The following is a 17,412-nucleotide window of genomic DNA, read 5'->3' on the forward strand; positions in this document are numbered from 1 at the left end:
TTTGTACAGTTTTGTCTTAATTGCTGCTCTGAGCGTGTTGTTCTTTCAGCAAATTGCCCTTTTTTTACGTCTATATATTTCAGTTAATGATTATTTCAGTAATCGATTTATCAAAACCAAGAGGAAAGTCAAGAGGAAAGTAGTTAGATAAAACCCAACACCATGAAGTTGATTTCAGACCCACTATAAGTCAAGCTGGTCGCCGACAGCAGAAACCACCACCAGTCAAAGCCAAGCACCCCAGACAACGGTCGGGTCGCTTCGGCCGCGGAGGCGGAGGATACCTGCTGCTCCATGGAGGATCTAGAGAAGCGCGGCACGGCGGCCAGGCTCATATAGTCCCGTCGATCGGAGGAGAGGGAGGGCCGCGGGGAGACCCTGCTGGTCAGACCCTCACCGCCTCCCTCCTGACCTTCACTTCTATCATCAAACACCTCGTCGTTCAGCACAGGCTGAAAAGGCCAGATAAATCCCGATTGTCAGAGCAGATCTGAATGCAAACGTTCCCGTTTGAAGATGTAAAACAAAACTTTGCATGAATGAGGTTTGACCTCGTTAACTGGACCAAGTTATAGAGAGCCGAACTTCTTCAACTGTTTCACTTTTTACTAATCCTCCCATAAAACAGAATCCAAATAAACATAACTAAATCTGTTATTTGTATTCAACACAACATTTTATGAGCGGTACGATGCTGTGGGGGCTCTGGTGGAGACAGCTACATAATGTCCAAAAAAAAACAAAAACAAACCATCATCCTTCAACCACTTCCTGTTGTCTTCTTCACTGTTTTCGCCAGTAGCAAAGTCTGGCTGTTGATCATGTGACTTGCTTAACTTTTGTGAAATACATCCATTTTGATACAATCAAAAAAACCGCAGAAACTTATCAAAACCAAATTTGGCGTGTTTGCATTAAGCAAATTCATTTTTGTCTTTCAATTTTACAGAAACAATTTTTCAATTTTCTTTTCAATTTTTCAATTTTATGGCAGCTAATGACTCGATGCAATCTGCTGTATTTCCTTCTAAAACGTTTTAAGATAATTTGAAAAATAAACAACTTGACGCTCTGTTTGATAATGAGGATCAATTGAAATGCATTTATGATTGGGTTTAAATTACTTATTTTGTAAAGTACTTTGAAATGTTGTGATCTGATGCTAAACTGCATTTAAATAAGTTGAATTAAATTGAACAAGGAGTTTGGTGTCACGTTTTAGATTGCACTTTTTTCTGATCTCTTTACTGACCTCTGGTGAAGGTTGCTTTGGGTGAAAATTGTTCCTCACACCGTACAGATCCTGTTGGCGGAGAAAAAAAAATTATTAACAGAGAGGAGAGTCAGGAGAAAGACGGAGACACTAAACAGGCAGGAAAAAAATAAAATTAAAACAAGATCAAACCTTGGTGAATGAGCCACACATGAACAGATGACAGGGTTTCTGCAGGTTTCACCAACTCAATTTTAAGACTTTTTGACTTTCTTTAAAGACTTTTATGAATGAAATGTAAGACCTGAATCATAATAGAAACGTACAAAAGAAAATTGCATATTTTTTTTTTTATATCAGTAGTGGTTTTTCTTAGCACAAAATGCGTGTAGTATCGTACGGATTGGCAGCAGAAGTGAGCCAACAGCAAAGACAAACGTCCAGCAAACTGGCTAGTTAGCAAGGGTATATTAGCAACGAGTTACTGGCAGCCTGAACCTTCATGAGTAAAAAGAACATAACGAAGAAGTCTGCAGAGGACGTAAACGTTTGCCTGAAAAGTCCCGCAAGAAAAATAAACTACATAGAATGCACAAGATTAAGATTTTGTAAAATTTACTTTTACAAAAAAATACTTTTGAGACAGGTAATCTGCGAACATTTTTTAGCTCCTTTGCCTTCTCCCAGTATAAAATGCAAAAGTACACTCAGTCAGAAACAACCAATCAGAGTCAGTAGGAGGTTTTAGCACGAATGCTAAGGCTAGTTAGCATGGCCACCAGTTATGGTGGATAAGTGGTTTATCTTTAACAGTAAGTTGTTTTTCCACCATTAGCACATTGAGCAGCGTACACAAGCTTGATTGACAGCGCTAAGACCCTCCTCCTGGCTCTGTGTGGTTGTTTTTCCACCGGGAGTTGTGCATTTTTGCAAAACACAATAGCAGCACTGGGAGGATATTGATTTTCTCACCAATTATCTGCCTCATCCCATGCTGTAACAACATGGTGGCGATTTTAATAAATATGGAAAACAGTTTTGTAACTACAACTTTAAAGGCCAACTCAAATTTTTTCAAATGAAGGCCTTAATTTTGGTGAATTTAATGCTTTTTAAGGACACCCTGGATGAACGGATTAAGAGGAAGATCAGCACCAGTTTCACAGATGAAGTCAGTAGAGCACAGATGGAGACATCCCACATGTCACAGCACGTCACAGATGACAACATGCAGGCTTCCTTTAGGGCCGCCTGCTTCAGTCAGGTGAGAAGGGGAGGGGGCGGCAAGCGAACCAGTCAGCACAGCATGCTCGTCCGAGCCCGGTCGGCACGTCCTACCTGCGGCGGCTCCAGGACTGCCAGCGAGCGAGGCACGGCGGCGAACGCCTTGTATGCCTGCTTGACATTCATTGGGAACTCGTCGGGCGAAGAGGGGGAGGGGGCGCGAGGCTGCAGGGGCGGGAGCAGGGGTCGGGGGTCGGGGTGGGTTATGGAGGTTGGATCCAAATGATAAAAGAGGTGGAGAGGACAAACAGAGACATGGAAAGGGCAGACAATGAAAAAAACCAGCAAAGTTCTAGACGACTGTGGAGGAGACGGGGTGAGCAGCATGGCGGCTGGTTTCATGTGGAAGAGGAGGAGCGATGCAGAGAAAGACAGACAGTAGGGCTTGGGCAGGCGAAGCAGGCTGTTCTGTCTGGGCACCTTTATGAAACAACCCGGCAGGTTTGTTTCTCTCCGATTACACTGCCTGGATTGTTTCTGAAAGCCGAAACCTTCAGCAGCTAAATCTCGTTCCGGAGCCCAGTGCAAACGGACACAAACTATAACAGCTCCGCCTGTCTTTGGTAACAATCAACCGCGCGCTTTAGACATCGGTAACCCGCCGCACTGCGGTCAGGTTACGTCAGGGCGTGCAGCGGCACAGGAAGGGTTAAAACCAGCCCTACGTGGAGGTGGAGGTGAGGGGTCTTACAGAGGAGTTGAACGGGGAAGGGCCATGCTGAAAGGGGTTAGGGCTGCGGCCCTCCGGCGTGCCGGGGGAGGCGGTGGGCCACACGCGTCCGACTGGCTGGATGGCTCCAGGCCGCGTCTGGGGAAAGACGACATGATGTAGCTTCACTGCTAAACACCAGAGCGGATAAAACTTTGAGTGAATGATGACGCAACATGAATGGATGCTGATGGCTGAATGAATTAGAGTTTAATTAAAATATTTAACTTAAGCCCTGGAGCCAATGAGATTATTACTTAACGTCTGATTTTTATGCATAAAGATAAATAAATATCTTGTGCTTTTCCCCCCTTTAATTAACAACTCAGCTGCACATTTATTTTATTCTTAACCCTTTATAGTTAAGTTTCAAATCTCTGCCTGGATATTTTTGCTTATTTTAATTCTTTAAATGTCCTGTGAGTAAAATATTTGGCCATTTTTCTATAACAACTGGAACTTTCAATATCTAGCAAGTTATTTTCTATTAAAAGAGCGCCCCTCAGATTAATTTCACTCCTTGCTTCGACGGGGGGTGAAATTACCGTAATAACCCAAAATCGGCTGCAAAGCGCAACGTCTCCCCTTCCAGAAACCGTTGGAATTTGTCAGATAGCGCCATGTGTGGTGGAATTACGGTACTGCAAACCGAACGTATTGTTCAGTCTGGAAGGGTTATTATTCTCTGTTTAATAGTTGAACAGTATGAATTTTCTGATGTTGAAACTTTGCTTTCATTCTTATTTTATAATGTCTTTTACCTTTGTGTGAATATCCATGATCCAACTTACCTAAAGTTGCTGCTTTTATGCCTTAATTTCCCCAAAGCGGGACAGTAAAATATATTCCCAGCTTATATTAGGTGAGTAAGTATTAAAAATAGGCATATTTTAAGGGAGTCTTAAGTAGTCGCGTGTGGTCACTGCATTTTATTCATTTAGTTTTTACATTTTAAACCTCTTAAGTTTTTTCAGTTGAATTGAATAGAAATTTTTTCACGATGAAAGATTTAAATTATGTTTGTTGGTCAAATACTCCTGATTTACTGTTTATTTGTTGTCTTGAGGGTTCTAAGCTCCCAGGAACGGAGAGTGTTGAGCCAATAACTCATTGGGTAATTCGTTAAAACCCAGAGTTGTATTTCATTGATGTCCTTACTCTTGTTTTTGACAGATTAAGTATTCAGATTTTTAGATTCTCCTAAATTCTGCTGACACTCACTGATGATGATGAAGTGCTGTCCTTAGCAGTGGGAGTGGCAGTGAAATGAATGTTTGCCTGTGGAGGAAGAGAAATAAATTTAAACAAAATTAAAATCTATGACGTATGACCCAGCAGCATCTAGTTCAATTTAAGCTAACTAACTAATGAAGCTTCTTCAGGGTTATGCAAAGATATCAAACACAACCAGTTTTTAAATGTGGTTATGTAGATGTTGATCTTTTAGAAACTTATCACCCGCGGGGAAAAAATAAAGCCAAAGCTGGTCAGCAAACCCTCTCAGAGTAACACATATCTAGTCTGCACAAGGCAAAGCATCAGGGATGAGTTGGCCACAGAGAAGCGTCCGCATGCTTTTCAGCCAGGAAGGGCCGAGGCAGCTCAACGCTTCCAGATCTGCCCACTTACAAAGCGGGTCTCCCTGCCTGCACACAGGGAGCTGCTGGAGGAGTGGAGGCTGGGCTACGGGTGGGAAGGAAGGTCAAAACTGTCAGCGCTAAAACGCCTCCACTGAAACCACTCTTGAACAGTGATGACATGAATTGAAGGATGATGTGATGGAGGCTGGTGGATACTGGAGGAAGGTAAAGTGTTGGGCGGCTCACCGGTTGGATAGTGGGAGAATATGGTGCTTCCCTGACTGGGCTGTCCGTTCTGCTGTAATCAGACGAAGATGCCTGGAAAAAAAACAAGACGCAACTAAATAATCAGCTCAAAGTTTCATCTAATAAACCAGAAATACAAGCCGGATAAGAATACAACCACAGGTCCATCTGAATAAATTAAAATATCATCTAGATGCTAGTTAATTTAACTTCACTGAAGGAATTACTTAATTCTGTTTGAACCCAAAAGTAGTTTTCTAGACAAAAAAACAGAAAAAAAATTGTGGTCTTACTGAAACTCCTCATAAAGCTCCACAAATTCATAAATGGGTTTTGCTTGACATTTCTGTCAAGGCACACTTTTTTCTTCCACTCAACTTTATGTTTTGAGAGAGCACTAAACTACTAGCCTCCTCGTAGAAGTTGTTGGTAAATATCAGCCAGAAAAATTGTCAGATTTCTTTGCTCTTTATTCGTCTTAATATTCAAATTTTCCAGAAACTGAATTCGTTTTAAGGCTGTTTTGCATTTTGACTTTAAATAAACTATTTCATGACATAATTTATTGAGATGCACCTGTAAAGCGTTCAGGTTAGTAATATTGCATTTATTTCACACATTAAACATTCTCCTTCCTACATCCTGACCTTCCTTATAGCCGCCAGGTCAGGTTTTTCCATCTGTCTGTGCAATTAAAGATCCTGAATAATTAAAGAGATGCAACGAGGGGTGGGCATTTATTGTATTGTTTATCATCTATCGTGATAAATTTATTAATTTATGATGTTTAAACCGCCCCCAAATTGCCATTTTTAATATTTTCTTCACTGTTTGCTCAATGAAAGTGTCAATAAATAATAGATGCATTTAAAAATATGATTAAATGCAGTTACTTTGTGCAGTTTGGTGATAAAAAGTGTCCTAAATAAGCATATTAGAAATTAGTTATGTTTCGGTTTGTGGGCTATGATTACTGAGCTCCTAAAAAATAGTTTTATATAGTTATTATCGTAATAGCACCACAAGATATCGTGATAAAACTTTAAGTCCATATTGCCCAGCCCTAGATGCCACAAGCTTTGTTCACAGTAAAAACGTGCAATAAACACCTCCTATTGATGAGCAGAGGTTAACACACACACAGTTAGCCAGACACATCGTAGAGGGAAAGAAAATCAACGTAAGCCTGCGTTTTGGTTTGCAACCAGCTTCATAGCTGCAAATAAACCCTTTTTTTACTGTAATATTTGGAACTGGGATCCAAATGGATGAAGCAACAAAGCTCACAGCAACGCAGCATGCCGCCTCCAAGCTACAGTCGGCCATCTTGCCTTGCTGAACAACCAGGGCTGCAGCTTCCCCTGCCTGCCGTAGCCCACCGGAGGCCCCGACAGGACCCGCTCTCCGGGTGGAAGGCCTCTCCCTCTACGGTTAGCCACCAGGAAGGGGTTCTCACTAAAGCACATGGGCTGCGAGTCCACCAGGCACTCCTCTTCCTCCTCAGGAGAAACTGTCGAGTCAACGGCTGGACTGTCAGGGACGCTGGACGTCCCGTTGTGGGACAACTCGGATTGGTGGAAATAATCAGTGAGGAGTTCGGCGGGTTTGCCCGACCCGAAGGGCTCTAAAGGGGCTCCATGATTGGCCGGCAGGGGAGCCTCCATGGTGGCAGTCAGAGTAACAGAAGCAGAGAACTGAACAGGAGCAAAAGATAAGGAGGACTCACAGGAGGATCTCGACTCGCTGATATTCAAACTCACACAAAGGAGATAAAGAGAAAACAGGGAAATGGTGTTCAGTGGCTTCCCACTGCTAAGTCAGGAAGGTGAAAGTGATTCATGTCTTCATAAAGGAAATAAATCAGCATAAGTTTAAAGTTTTATTGTAGAGCAGTTTTAGACAGAACCACTAGTTATAATCAGCATTTTCAGTTTAATCCCTTAACAGGACATCTAAACCTTTCAGCAAATTAAATTTAAGGCTTTTTAAGACCATTTGAAAGCTAGTTTGAATGAAATTTAAGATAGAAAAAACTACTAATGTAGAAGATGATTGAAGGATACTGCTGTGTCATGTGGGTTGGGAACAAAAGTAAGTTGGTGGCAAAAAAAAATAAAAAGAACACAAGTGATACATTTGCACTTGTGCAAAGAAGCTAGCTAGCTAGCTAGTAAGGGTAAAGTAGCAGCTAGTTACTGACCGCCTCAAGTCACAGAATGTGACAAATGTTTGCCTGCCAGAAAATATCAGCAAGAATAAAAAAAATACATACACCGCAAAAATACAAAACATACTAAATGTTTTTTAGTCTAGTTTTTAGAGCAAATATTAAAAAGCAAAACTAGTTTACAAGTAACTTTTCAGCAAAATATAGGAGCTTGTTTTGAGTAAATAATTTTTTAATATTGATTTAAAAAGTACTTGTTAACTGACAGATTATTTAACTTGAGACATTTTTCCAAGTAAATTAATCTGTCAGTTGAATTAATTTTAACGCCTTTTAAAATTAATATTAAGAAATTATTAAGCTAAAACATTACTTGTAAGTTATTTTCACTCTTGGACAAAACTATGATTTGGGGTTTTTACAGTGTAATCCAGCGGCTACAAAATTTAAGACCTATGCTGAGTGTATTTATGATCAATCTACAATTTTAAACAAATTTAAGACATTTTAAGGATGCACAGCCACCCTGCATTAACCAAAGGAAGATAAGGAGGAATGTCCGCGGCTCTATGAATAGAAAGTTAACACAGATGCCTCCTGCTGCTATAAAGAGTCACTTGCATCACTAAAACTCCTCCGAAGCCTTGAAGATAAGTTTCTAAACTAGTAGAGCGTCCTAACCGCCACATTACTGCAGACTCTCAGCCTCTGCTTTAAAAATACTTTATCAGTTTAACCAGGAGGGTTAAGGGTGCTTAACATGAAACAGCCGACGCAGCTGTGACCAATGATCAATCGATCTCAAGAGTTTGACAATTGAAAAGCGGCGATTTGGCTCTCGGGCTGCAGTCGGCGTGAGGGTCAGAGGGACGGAATGTGAATCGTGACCTTTTGGCACCGACACAGACGTCTGTGAGCGACAGCTGGCTTTTAGAGCGGAAAAGTCACCCTGCTGGCTCGCCAACATGCCAACGCGCTGAGAGGTCCACAGCTGTGTGCCGGCTCAACGGCACGTTGAGCTTTTAGGGGTTAAATATGAAATTTCCTTAAAGAGAAACGGAACAATTAGGTGTCAACAGGACAGGTGTACTAAGCGGTTTTAGTTTCCCCTGATACAACCCAGTAAGAGGTCAGTATCATCAGCACTTTGGGTTTGAATTTTTCATTTTTCATAAGAGTTAACAGGTTCCCAATCAGTGGAAATATATTACAATACAAATAAATGTGAAATGTGAGCAATTTTATAATAACTTGTCTTTAAGCCAGTCACAGTAAGCAATAAAACAATTCATCGCAAGATAAATTAAAATGACAGCATGGAGTTTGATTAATTTTTAAAGAGACGCTGCTCTTTAATATAATTGAAAAGTCGCCATTTTGTAGATAATTTGCACTTTTTCGTTTTATAAAAGTCCTAACTAACTGGCCGTTTAGTCTGTTTTTTTCTATTTTGCTTGCAGAGACTTCGTAAGCCATTTCTGTCTAATTTATTTGGAATATTTAAAATATATTTCAGTTCCAGTGTTAAATGTTCTTTCTAAATGAAAGTTTATTCATCTTTGAGAGAATGTACTGGCACCATTACGTCTTTTAACATATTAGTTGAAAATTATCTCAGAACAACAATATTATATTTTATCACAATAATTGTATAAGCAACATTTGTTATTATGACAGGCTGACTTGTCTTCCCTTTATATCAAAATACTTCAGAGAAATAAGCTAATATCCAAGGTGGCATTAATTAAAAATGTATAAAAGAGTCTTGTTGGTTTGTTTTGTCCAACTTAAAAAGAAATCAGGACCAACATTACTAGGCTCATTCTCAGGCCTCCAGCAAAATTAAACATATTTTTCTGCTAATATTTAACCTGCAACTCTTAACTAAACCAGTCCTACTTTTTTAAAAAGTGTATTAAAACTCCAGTTTGATTAGGAGCTGCTGCTCCAATTGAACCACCATGTGGGAGCGCTTCAGATCTCACCAACAGCTGCTCAGGGTATGTAGGTTAAGTGCTGCTGCTCTCTCAGAACAGAGATCTATAATTAAGTCTAGTTACAACATCAAAGACAACATGATTTAACATCTTTAAAGAGGAAACTGCTAAGAAATCATCTAATTTTTAGGAATGTTGACATCAAATTTAAAATAAAGAGTCTATATTTTAGTAAAAATCAGGAGTTTGATAGAAGCAGAGAGAAAAAGAGTAAAGGTGGAAGAGGAAACTCACAGCAGGACGATAAAAGGACAGAGCCGGACGTCCACACTAAACTGTCCCAAGCAGGACTTTCAGAGCTCAATCTCAGACGCTCGTCTGCTCCTCTCAGACGACGCCGTCCCCACCCACCGGACACGCTCTGTCTGACTCAGAGCCAGATGCACGTTTAAAATATCGCAGAGAGCAGGCCGGGTGATAGTGGGCAGCTGTTCCCTTCCCCCAACTCGCCCACTCTCTGTCACGGTTTATTCTGACGCAAAATGTTCATGTTGTAGACCTTCAGTCCTTTATTATGGGCTTTTCTTCTTTACTTCTTCATGGTTTAGTTAAATCACGACAAGGTTCTTCATCCAGCAACCCTGGGATGGGGTTCGGTTCTCCTTTAAAAAAGTCCAGCTCTTGGTCAAACATGACATATAACCAAGAGCGCCTATTCTGAGCCTCTGACCACACGCGGTCAGAGAATCCCCAAAGGCAACGACCCCGTTCTCAAACACGTCAAAAAGTTAAATCCAACCTGGGTGAATTCTGTTAGTTTGAGGCGAAACCTGAAGATAAGGTAAAAGAAAAATAAAGAAAAGAGGACTCACCCGGTTCACTTTCTGGAGGCTGGTGGTGGGGAGAGCAGCCAGGGTTTTGTAGTCAAGTTTTAAAGGTCCAGTGCCAAGGTTCTGAGGAGAAATAAAGCAATAATGTATTTAGAACAAAACCAGTCTACACACAGGTTTCAGTAATTCAAACTTAACATTTTAAGACCTTTTTAATGCCAGATCGAAAGAAATTTAAAACCAGCAAAAATATAAATATTGGGGGATCCTGCTGGGACGTAAGAAGTAAATTAGTGACAAAAACAAATGTCGTCCAGCCAACAATCAATACATTTTATCCATGAGAGACGCAAACAAGGCTAGCTGGGTAGCTAGCAAGGGTATATTAGCAGCCGACTGTTTTGAGTCAAAGAACGCAATAAAAGACGTCAAACTTTTGCCTGACAGAAAGGTTTTGCAAGAAATAAAAAAATCTACAAACAAGATAAGTAAATTGAGCGTAAAGCAGCGATATCTGCAGCCCCACTTGGACTAACGTTGCGTTCAGACGGTGGGTTTGTCTGAGCAGGGTCTCACCTCCGTCTCCTCTTCTAGCAGGCGAGTTGCCTCCTCACGCTCCAAACGCATACGCTCCTTCACCATGAGAGGAAGAGGAGGAGCAGAGTGCAGAGAGGAAGACACGCAGCCACACACAGAGTGATACGATGAAGACAGAGATTGTTTAAAGAGGAGAGAAGTGTTGTTATAGACGAGGGATGGGGGGAAACAGAAAGGAAGGAGGTGGGATGATTGGATAATTATGTGCCGCACCAAACACACCAGAAGGACAGGTGAGAGAGAAAAACAGCAGGGTAGAAATCACACAGATTACAAAGTACACTATTCACGTTTCTATGGGAGCAGAAAAAGCATGCAAGCTGAAACATTGCAGGAACAAACTCTCCAACAAAACCCACAGACAGGAAGCTTCATTCATCCAGTTTCTCAGCTAAGGAAACTTATTCCGATTCATTCATTTGTATCTTTCCCATCCCTCAAAATGTTTCACTCACCACTTTCTCCATCTCCTCTCGCTCCCACTGCGACGTCTCCCTGACCATCTCAGACTCCTGCCAGAAATAATGACATTTCAACTTCAGTTCGCAGGTTTTCATGCAGCAGACCTCAGCAGAAACGGGACATGTTTACCTAAACTTGGCAAAATAAACAACCATGCCGGCGCATTGTGGCAGCGCGAGTGTGTTCGCAAGCGGAACGAGGGGAACTACAGCTGGCCAAATTCCACCTGCTGACACCAAACTGCTGCTGCAGCAGAAACGCTGCACAAAACATTTGACGCATGGGCTGACTGAAAAACAGCGGCGCTGGTCTGGGGTGATACCTACTCTGGTTGCTACGTGGTGGACTCATTCAGCGCATCGTACCTTCTGTATGATTTCCATTTCCTCTGGGCTCAGGTCTCGGTCTATGGAAGAGATGCTCTCCATGCTGTTCTTGCGTACGATGCCGGTTGCAAACGGGTTGGCGATGATCCCAGGAGACGCCTGGAATAAAAAGTCACATAGATTTGTAATCGAGTATTTTGAATTGTTACATATTTTCAGGAATGCAGAAGCATGGACATCATACAAGGACAAAAACTCGGCTAGTTTCAGAATTGGTGAACTCGTAAAAATGGAGCTCAGAATGTGCCAGAAGCTTTTTGAAAGTAATAATGTCAGCTGTTCCTCCAGACTGATACTCTTAGAGTTTTTTCACATCTGATAGTCCAGTAGACTCGGTTTAATTGGACCATTTGTTACGTTTTCAGCTAGTGCAGTTCGCTTTACGCTGCAATGTGTCACAGGAACTAAACAGTTTAAAAAACTTGTGCCAGGAATAGCGGACTAAGCAAAGCTGGTGTGAATGCACCTTTAGTATCAAAACTGAAGATATTTATTTCACCTAAGTTCATCAGAAAAACCCTTTCTGAGCTTGGGGCCCCTCTCGTCCAAATGCAGGTGGTGGGAGACAAAAAAAAACTCTGATTTGTTTGGGGAAATCATTTTATTTTAAGCTAAATATTTTATTGGGAAGATGGTTTAATTGTTCTACTTTAATACAGATTTTTAATTTATTTAAAGTTCTTGAAGAGAAATCCTAATCTGCAGAAACTGGTATCGGTAGGTCAACATTTTCAAACATTTGTGAACAGCCAGAAAATATGTGCAAATTTTGGCTTGCTGGTAAAATGTTTTAAATCGACACCAAAAATACTCCCAATCATGTCAGATGCAGCTTTTCCTTGACCAAAGTGTTTCCTGAGAGCTCACCTCAACAGCTGCGACTTTCCGCGGGTCAAAGCCGTCGCACACCAGCATGACCAGTGAGTCGCCGACCGCACGGAGCACTCTGACCGCCTCTGTGTGGGTCATTCCCAGCAGGCTGTGGTTGTTCACCTCCAGGATGCGCATGCCGACCTGCAGCCGTCCGTCTCTGGCTGCTGCGCCGGTCGAACTCACCTGAAGACAAAACGAGCGTTACGTTTCCAAACTGGCCGATGTGGCTTAAGAATAAAATCTGATTTAAAAAAAAAAAACGAAATTTAATGCTTTCTTTAAAAAAGAAAAGAAAAGAAGAAGAACATATGACAAAAAATATTTCCAAAATTTGGCTTTTATTTCAACCATCAATTCTCTGCTCTGAGTAGTACGACGCAGAATTACAGTCAGGTATGATAACTTTTTAAAGCATGAGAACAGATTCATCAGGAAAAAAAACGCAATTTTATGAGATTTTAACAATTTTAACAAATTTCTTTGTAAATTGAAAGAATTTACCAGGAAATTCCCTAAATTTCCTGGTAAATTTAGAGAATTTTGTCAGGAATTTAGAGAAATAAAGAGAAAATCTGATGTAACCAGCTCAGTTGTTTGCTCACTAATAATGATAATTTTTTAAGACATCAGCATCAAGTTAAGTATTTTTATTAAGTATTATCATCACAAAATGCACAACATTGCACATTTAAATTTTTTATATTTTATGTGGCGTTCTCATAAAATGATGACCGTATGCTGGCAATATTTAAACTTTTTCTGGTAATATTACAACTTTATTCCCATGTTATTTTTACTCTATTGTCATAGGACTGTATTCTTGTAATATGACTATTATTGTAATTTTTTTTTTAAATTAGATAGAGCCTGGCTTTAATATCCCATTGTAGAGATGACCTGAATTCAACTCTGTTGCAAATAAACAGAAGCTGTGAAACAAGATGGCGGCCTTGTGTGTGCTGTGGAAACCCAATGAATGTTTACTGGAAAAAATAAAACCTTCAAAAACCAAAAGTGGACATGGATGAATCTGCTTTGTTACCTTGGAGATAAAGATGCCCTCATCTGTGGGGTCGAAGGGGTTTCCAGCGTGACCTTTCGCTCCTCCGCGGATGCTAATCCCGAGCTTCTCGCCGGGCTGCTTTTGGATCAGAACCTCCTGCATCCCCGGCGGCGAAGGATCCCTCCGCACCAACATGTGGATCTCCTGTTTGTTGGCCAGCAGGGCCCGCACGGCTTCCTGGTGCGTGGCGTGCCGCAGGTCGATAGAGTTTACCTCTAATATGCGGTCGCCGACTCGCAGGCCGCTTTGACACGCCAGACCGTGAGGAATCACCTGAAGGAGCGAGAAGCAGAGATTGAAAGCAGAACCAGAATATTTCAAGTATTATCAAGGTAAGTTTTTAAACTTGTCCAGCATCAAACTAAAACAACACAAATTAACTAAAGAAGATGCTTCAACTCACTATCATATGATATCATTTACTACTGCCACTAATATCTTGTCATAGTATTCTATTTAGGCAGGGAAAAAGCAAACAAAAATATAATAATTTTGAAGGTAAATGCTTGGGATAGACTAACTATGTGAAACATTTTCATTTTGCACATAACCAATCTCAGATAATGAGATTTTATTCTGCTCAGTTCTAACTATTTTGAGCTCCTTTCAGAATGAGCCATTTTAGGGCACATTGAAATGGCTCATTTATTTTATAGCTAAAGACAGGCTGCATGTTTTTTTTTGTTTGTTTGTTTTTTAAACACTTGGTCTGTTTTTAGAAGCAGTTAAGACACAAAGTAAAAAAACAACAACAAAAAAAACATGTAAAATGTAAATTTTGCACAATATGTCCCCTTTAAATAAATAAAAAGTTTCAGCACCTTTGAGATGAAGACCCCAGGTTCATTGACGCCGAACGGGTGGCTGGCATGGTCACTGCCTCCAACGATGCTCAGTCCAAGAGGGCCGCCTGACTTCACCAGGGTCACCTCCTGTTTGTATGAATTTGACAAAAGAATCAGTAAAAATAAAGTCTGTTTTGCACTGCACACTCAACATCTCAGCAGGCTAAAAGCATAAAGCACACTCCTCTCATCACAGCCAGCCTTCATACCATGCACCATCTTCTCTGCAGCTGAACGGCATTAGGGATGAAGCGGGGAAAACGAAGCATCAATGAGGTTTCTGCAGCATTTCACTAAAACATCTAGAAAAACTTGACCAACGAGATGAGAATGCAGAGTCGACTCACCTCAATGGGATACTCGTCCTCCAGCTTCCCCATGTGGTTCCCCTGAAGGCCTTCCTCATCTTGGTCTGGAGAGGCAGAGGGTTCTGGGGGCGGAGGGGAGTGGGCCCGCGCCCGGTTCTGACCCGGAGAGCCCCCGGGCGCGCTCAGGTCTCGCTCCACCAGCAGTGCGATGGTGGGGGAGGTGCCGGTAAGGAGCGCTACTGCCTGGTCATGCCTGGCCTCTGTCATGTCTACACCATTGATCTGGATCGACAGTGAAACCAACCATGGAGGAGGTGTGAGCCCACCAGGATTCTCCCCATTTACGACCAACAGGATGAAAATTTACCACAAACCAAACCGAAAACATCAAGCTGCCAGTGGATTCTGCATGTTATCATTCGTCACTGTAAGCGAGGATGTAAAGACTTTGCAAAAGTGTTCAAACCCCTCAAAGCTTTAAAGGGAAAATATATCAAATATTAGCTGAATATAGACAAAATGATACCGGGAATTTTTTTTTTATAAAATTACGAGAAAAAAGTAATTTTAATGAGAAAAATGTATGAATGAGTCGTCAAGTTCTGATGTGTCCAGTTGGGCAAGAACGTGGTTCTTTCTTTGAAACTTGTTTGCAGAATCATTTCAAAGTCCTGCAACCAATGCAGAAGTATTTTCTTATTTACGAAGTTTTATGTAGGAGTTCTCATAAAATTACTTCATTTACATAATATCAATAAAAAAACAACTTTTGGTCTGGTTCTAATCGGACAGGAAATTCAACAAAGTCTACATAACTCTTGAGTTTCTGTGAATGCAAAATGTCATGCCTTTTCCATCTCTTCTGATAAGCTGAAATATAGGCAATACTGCTGCATATTTTAAAAATCTGTAACTTTTTGAAAAGGAATAAGCTGATGACAATGACGAATAAATTTAAGTTTAATGAAGCTTTAATGTGCTTAGAGTAAAAAATCATTTGTATTTTCTCTCTTTTGAGAATCACAGATTGAGCAGTTTTAATTAAATATTACAAAATAAGTTAAAAAACTGAATTTTTTAACAACTTAAAATTAGCTGCAGCAACTAAACATTTAAGATAACGGAAGATACTAGAGTCACTGAGCCAGTAGGATGAAAAAGTTACATTTCTGGCCTATAAACAAAAAGCTGCGTAGTATGAATATTGTCAGAGTTGATTCAAAGATTGATCAATAATCTGAGGAAAGTTAAGGAAATGATCATTTGCCACCCAGTCCAACTATGACTGAAATACTTTGCGAAGGATTAAAAAAAACTGAATTATCCAGCAGAATTGCACAATCCTTCAATTATGTCCTACTTTGAGTTTGTTTTTGGCATTTAATGTGCCAACATGTGAAAAAGCTCAAGTGGTATGAATACTTTTGCACTGTCACACTTTAATCTTTTAAACGTAGAATTCTGGCAAATTTATTTGAAGAAGAGCCAACAGGGCAGCAGGAAAACGGAGGGATTCAATAGAGGGATGCTGCTGGCAGAGAAGCGGCAGTTTGTTTCAAAATCCAGAAACAGTTCATGATGTCTTCTTTTATTCTGATCACTTTAAGACTCATTCTTACCTTTGTTCACTTAAAGCACAAGCGGAAGACATAGTTCTCTCCAAAATGTTTGCCTTTAAGTCAAGAAAGGCAACTAAACTACTACGTTCAGTCAATATAAAATGTATTCATCCCTTTTTTATTGTTTTTTATCAACAAAATCAGGCTTTTTTTGACAAAAGATAAAGGATTAAAACCTTTTATTTCTTCAAAGTAATGACAATTATCGTCATAAAATTTGTAACATTAAATAAGTAATTGCATAAGTATCCACTCCCTTAAGATTCTGCATTTAATGGATTCACCTTTTGGCAGCAAACACAGGCTTGCACATCTGAACGATACAATTTTACTCTATTCTTGCTTGCAGAACTGTTCAAGCTCCGTCAGATCGGGTGGAGATCAGTCTGGGCTTTGACTGGACCACTCCAGAACCTCCAACTTGTTGTCTTCAAACTGTCTCTATGTAGCTTTATCTGGATGCTTTGGGTCATCATACTGGACAATAAATGTTCTCTCTCTGAAGTCGTAGTTAGAAACAAATTTGCTGCGTTCATTTTAGCTTCTACCTTTACAAGCCTTTTATGACCTGCTGCTGAGAAGCATCCCAACAGCATGATGCTGCCACGACCGTGCTGCACTGTAGGAATGGTGTGTTTGTGGTGATGTGCCGTTTAAAAATTTTGTGTTTGTTTTTTGGGGGATGTTTGTTTGATTGAAAGAAACGTCTTGGGTATGTTATCACTTTGTTCTGTTTTTATGTTGTTTTTTTTATGTTTGACCTTAAATATAGAATAATGATTGAAGTAAGAAAGGAATGAGAGCAGGATCAAATAAGTTTATGCTTATCTCCTTTTCAAAGTTATTTAAATTTCATGGAATTTGAATTATAAATGTGTTTGAAATAAATAAGCAAGTTACTTTGCAGAAACCAGTTTTTACTTTTTAGTTTTTTGTCAAAAAAGTCACGTTATTTTCCTCACGACTGATTTGTAAAAGCAATAAAGAAGGTAAACCATCCAAGAGAGTGAATCATCTTTAAAGGTACTGCATATGTTTTATAGCCTGGTGTGACAAACCGCACACTGCTCCATCCTGACCAGCAGAGGTCAGCACTGACCCGACAGTAACAGCTCTTACCGCAGGGCTGAAACTCTCTGCTGCTGCCGTGACGCGACACCCGTCTACCTCAGCAGCAGAGCAACGCCGCCCGACACCACACCCACCACCAAGTAGGCAAGGAGACTCGCTCAGAGTTAGTGAGCATGCAGAGGGGCGGCGTGTGATTACAGGTGAGACACAAAAACAGAGGAG

The 17,412-nt window shown here is 40.6% G+C and overlaps 1 protein-coding gene across 26 annotated transcripts in view; it reads right to left on the reverse strand.

Moving 5' to 3' along the window:
* Positions 1-17,412, reverse strand: part of scrib (scribble planar cell polarity protein) — an 82,030-nt gene that overhangs the window by 17,281 nt on the left and 47,337 nt on the right. For 7 of the 26 annotated variants that reach the window (XM_008396597.2, XM_081601948.1, XM_008396602.2 and 4 more), the window contains 16 exons: positions 14,540-14,782; positions 14,169-14,279; positions 13,327-13,620; positions 12,279-12,467; positions 11,391-11,510; positions 11,019-11,075; positions 10,543-10,599; positions 10,009-10,089; positions 6,364-6,726; positions 5,033-5,104; positions 4,836-4,889; positions 4,428-4,484; positions 3,189-3,305; positions 2,552-2,662; positions 1,253-1,303; positions 285-452 (listed from right to left, as the gene is read on the reverse strand). In XM_008396597.2, the coding sequence (XP_008394819.2) occupies positions 285-452; positions 1,253-1,303; positions 2,552-2,662; positions 3,189-3,305; positions 4,428-4,484; positions 4,836-4,889; positions 5,033-5,104; positions 6,364-6,726; positions 10,009-10,089; positions 10,543-10,599; positions 11,019-11,075; positions 11,391-11,510; positions 12,279-12,467; positions 13,327-13,620; positions 14,169-14,279; positions 14,540-14,782 (2,145 nt within the window). The remainder of the gene's footprint in view (positions 1-284; positions 453-1,252; positions 1,304-2,551; positions 2,663-3,188; positions 3,306-4,427; positions 4,485-4,835; positions 4,890-5,032; positions 5,105-6,363; positions 6,727-10,008; positions 10,090-10,542; positions 10,600-11,018; positions 11,076-11,390; positions 11,511-12,278; positions 12,468-13,326; positions 13,621-14,168; positions 14,280-14,539; positions 14,783-17,412) is intronic. The other 19 variants (XM_081601946.1, XM_081601951.1, XM_017301859.2 and 16 more) reach the window with 19 other exon arrangements.

The sequence above is a fragment of the Poecilia reticulata genome, chromosome 20 (assembly GCF_904066995.2).
Source record: "Poecilia reticulata chromosome 20, P_reticulata-male-v2, whole genome shotgun sequence".
Classification (NCBI taxonomy): domain Eukaryota; kingdom Metazoa; phylum Chordata; class Actinopteri; order Cyprinodontiformes; family Poeciliidae; genus Poecilia; species Poecilia reticulata.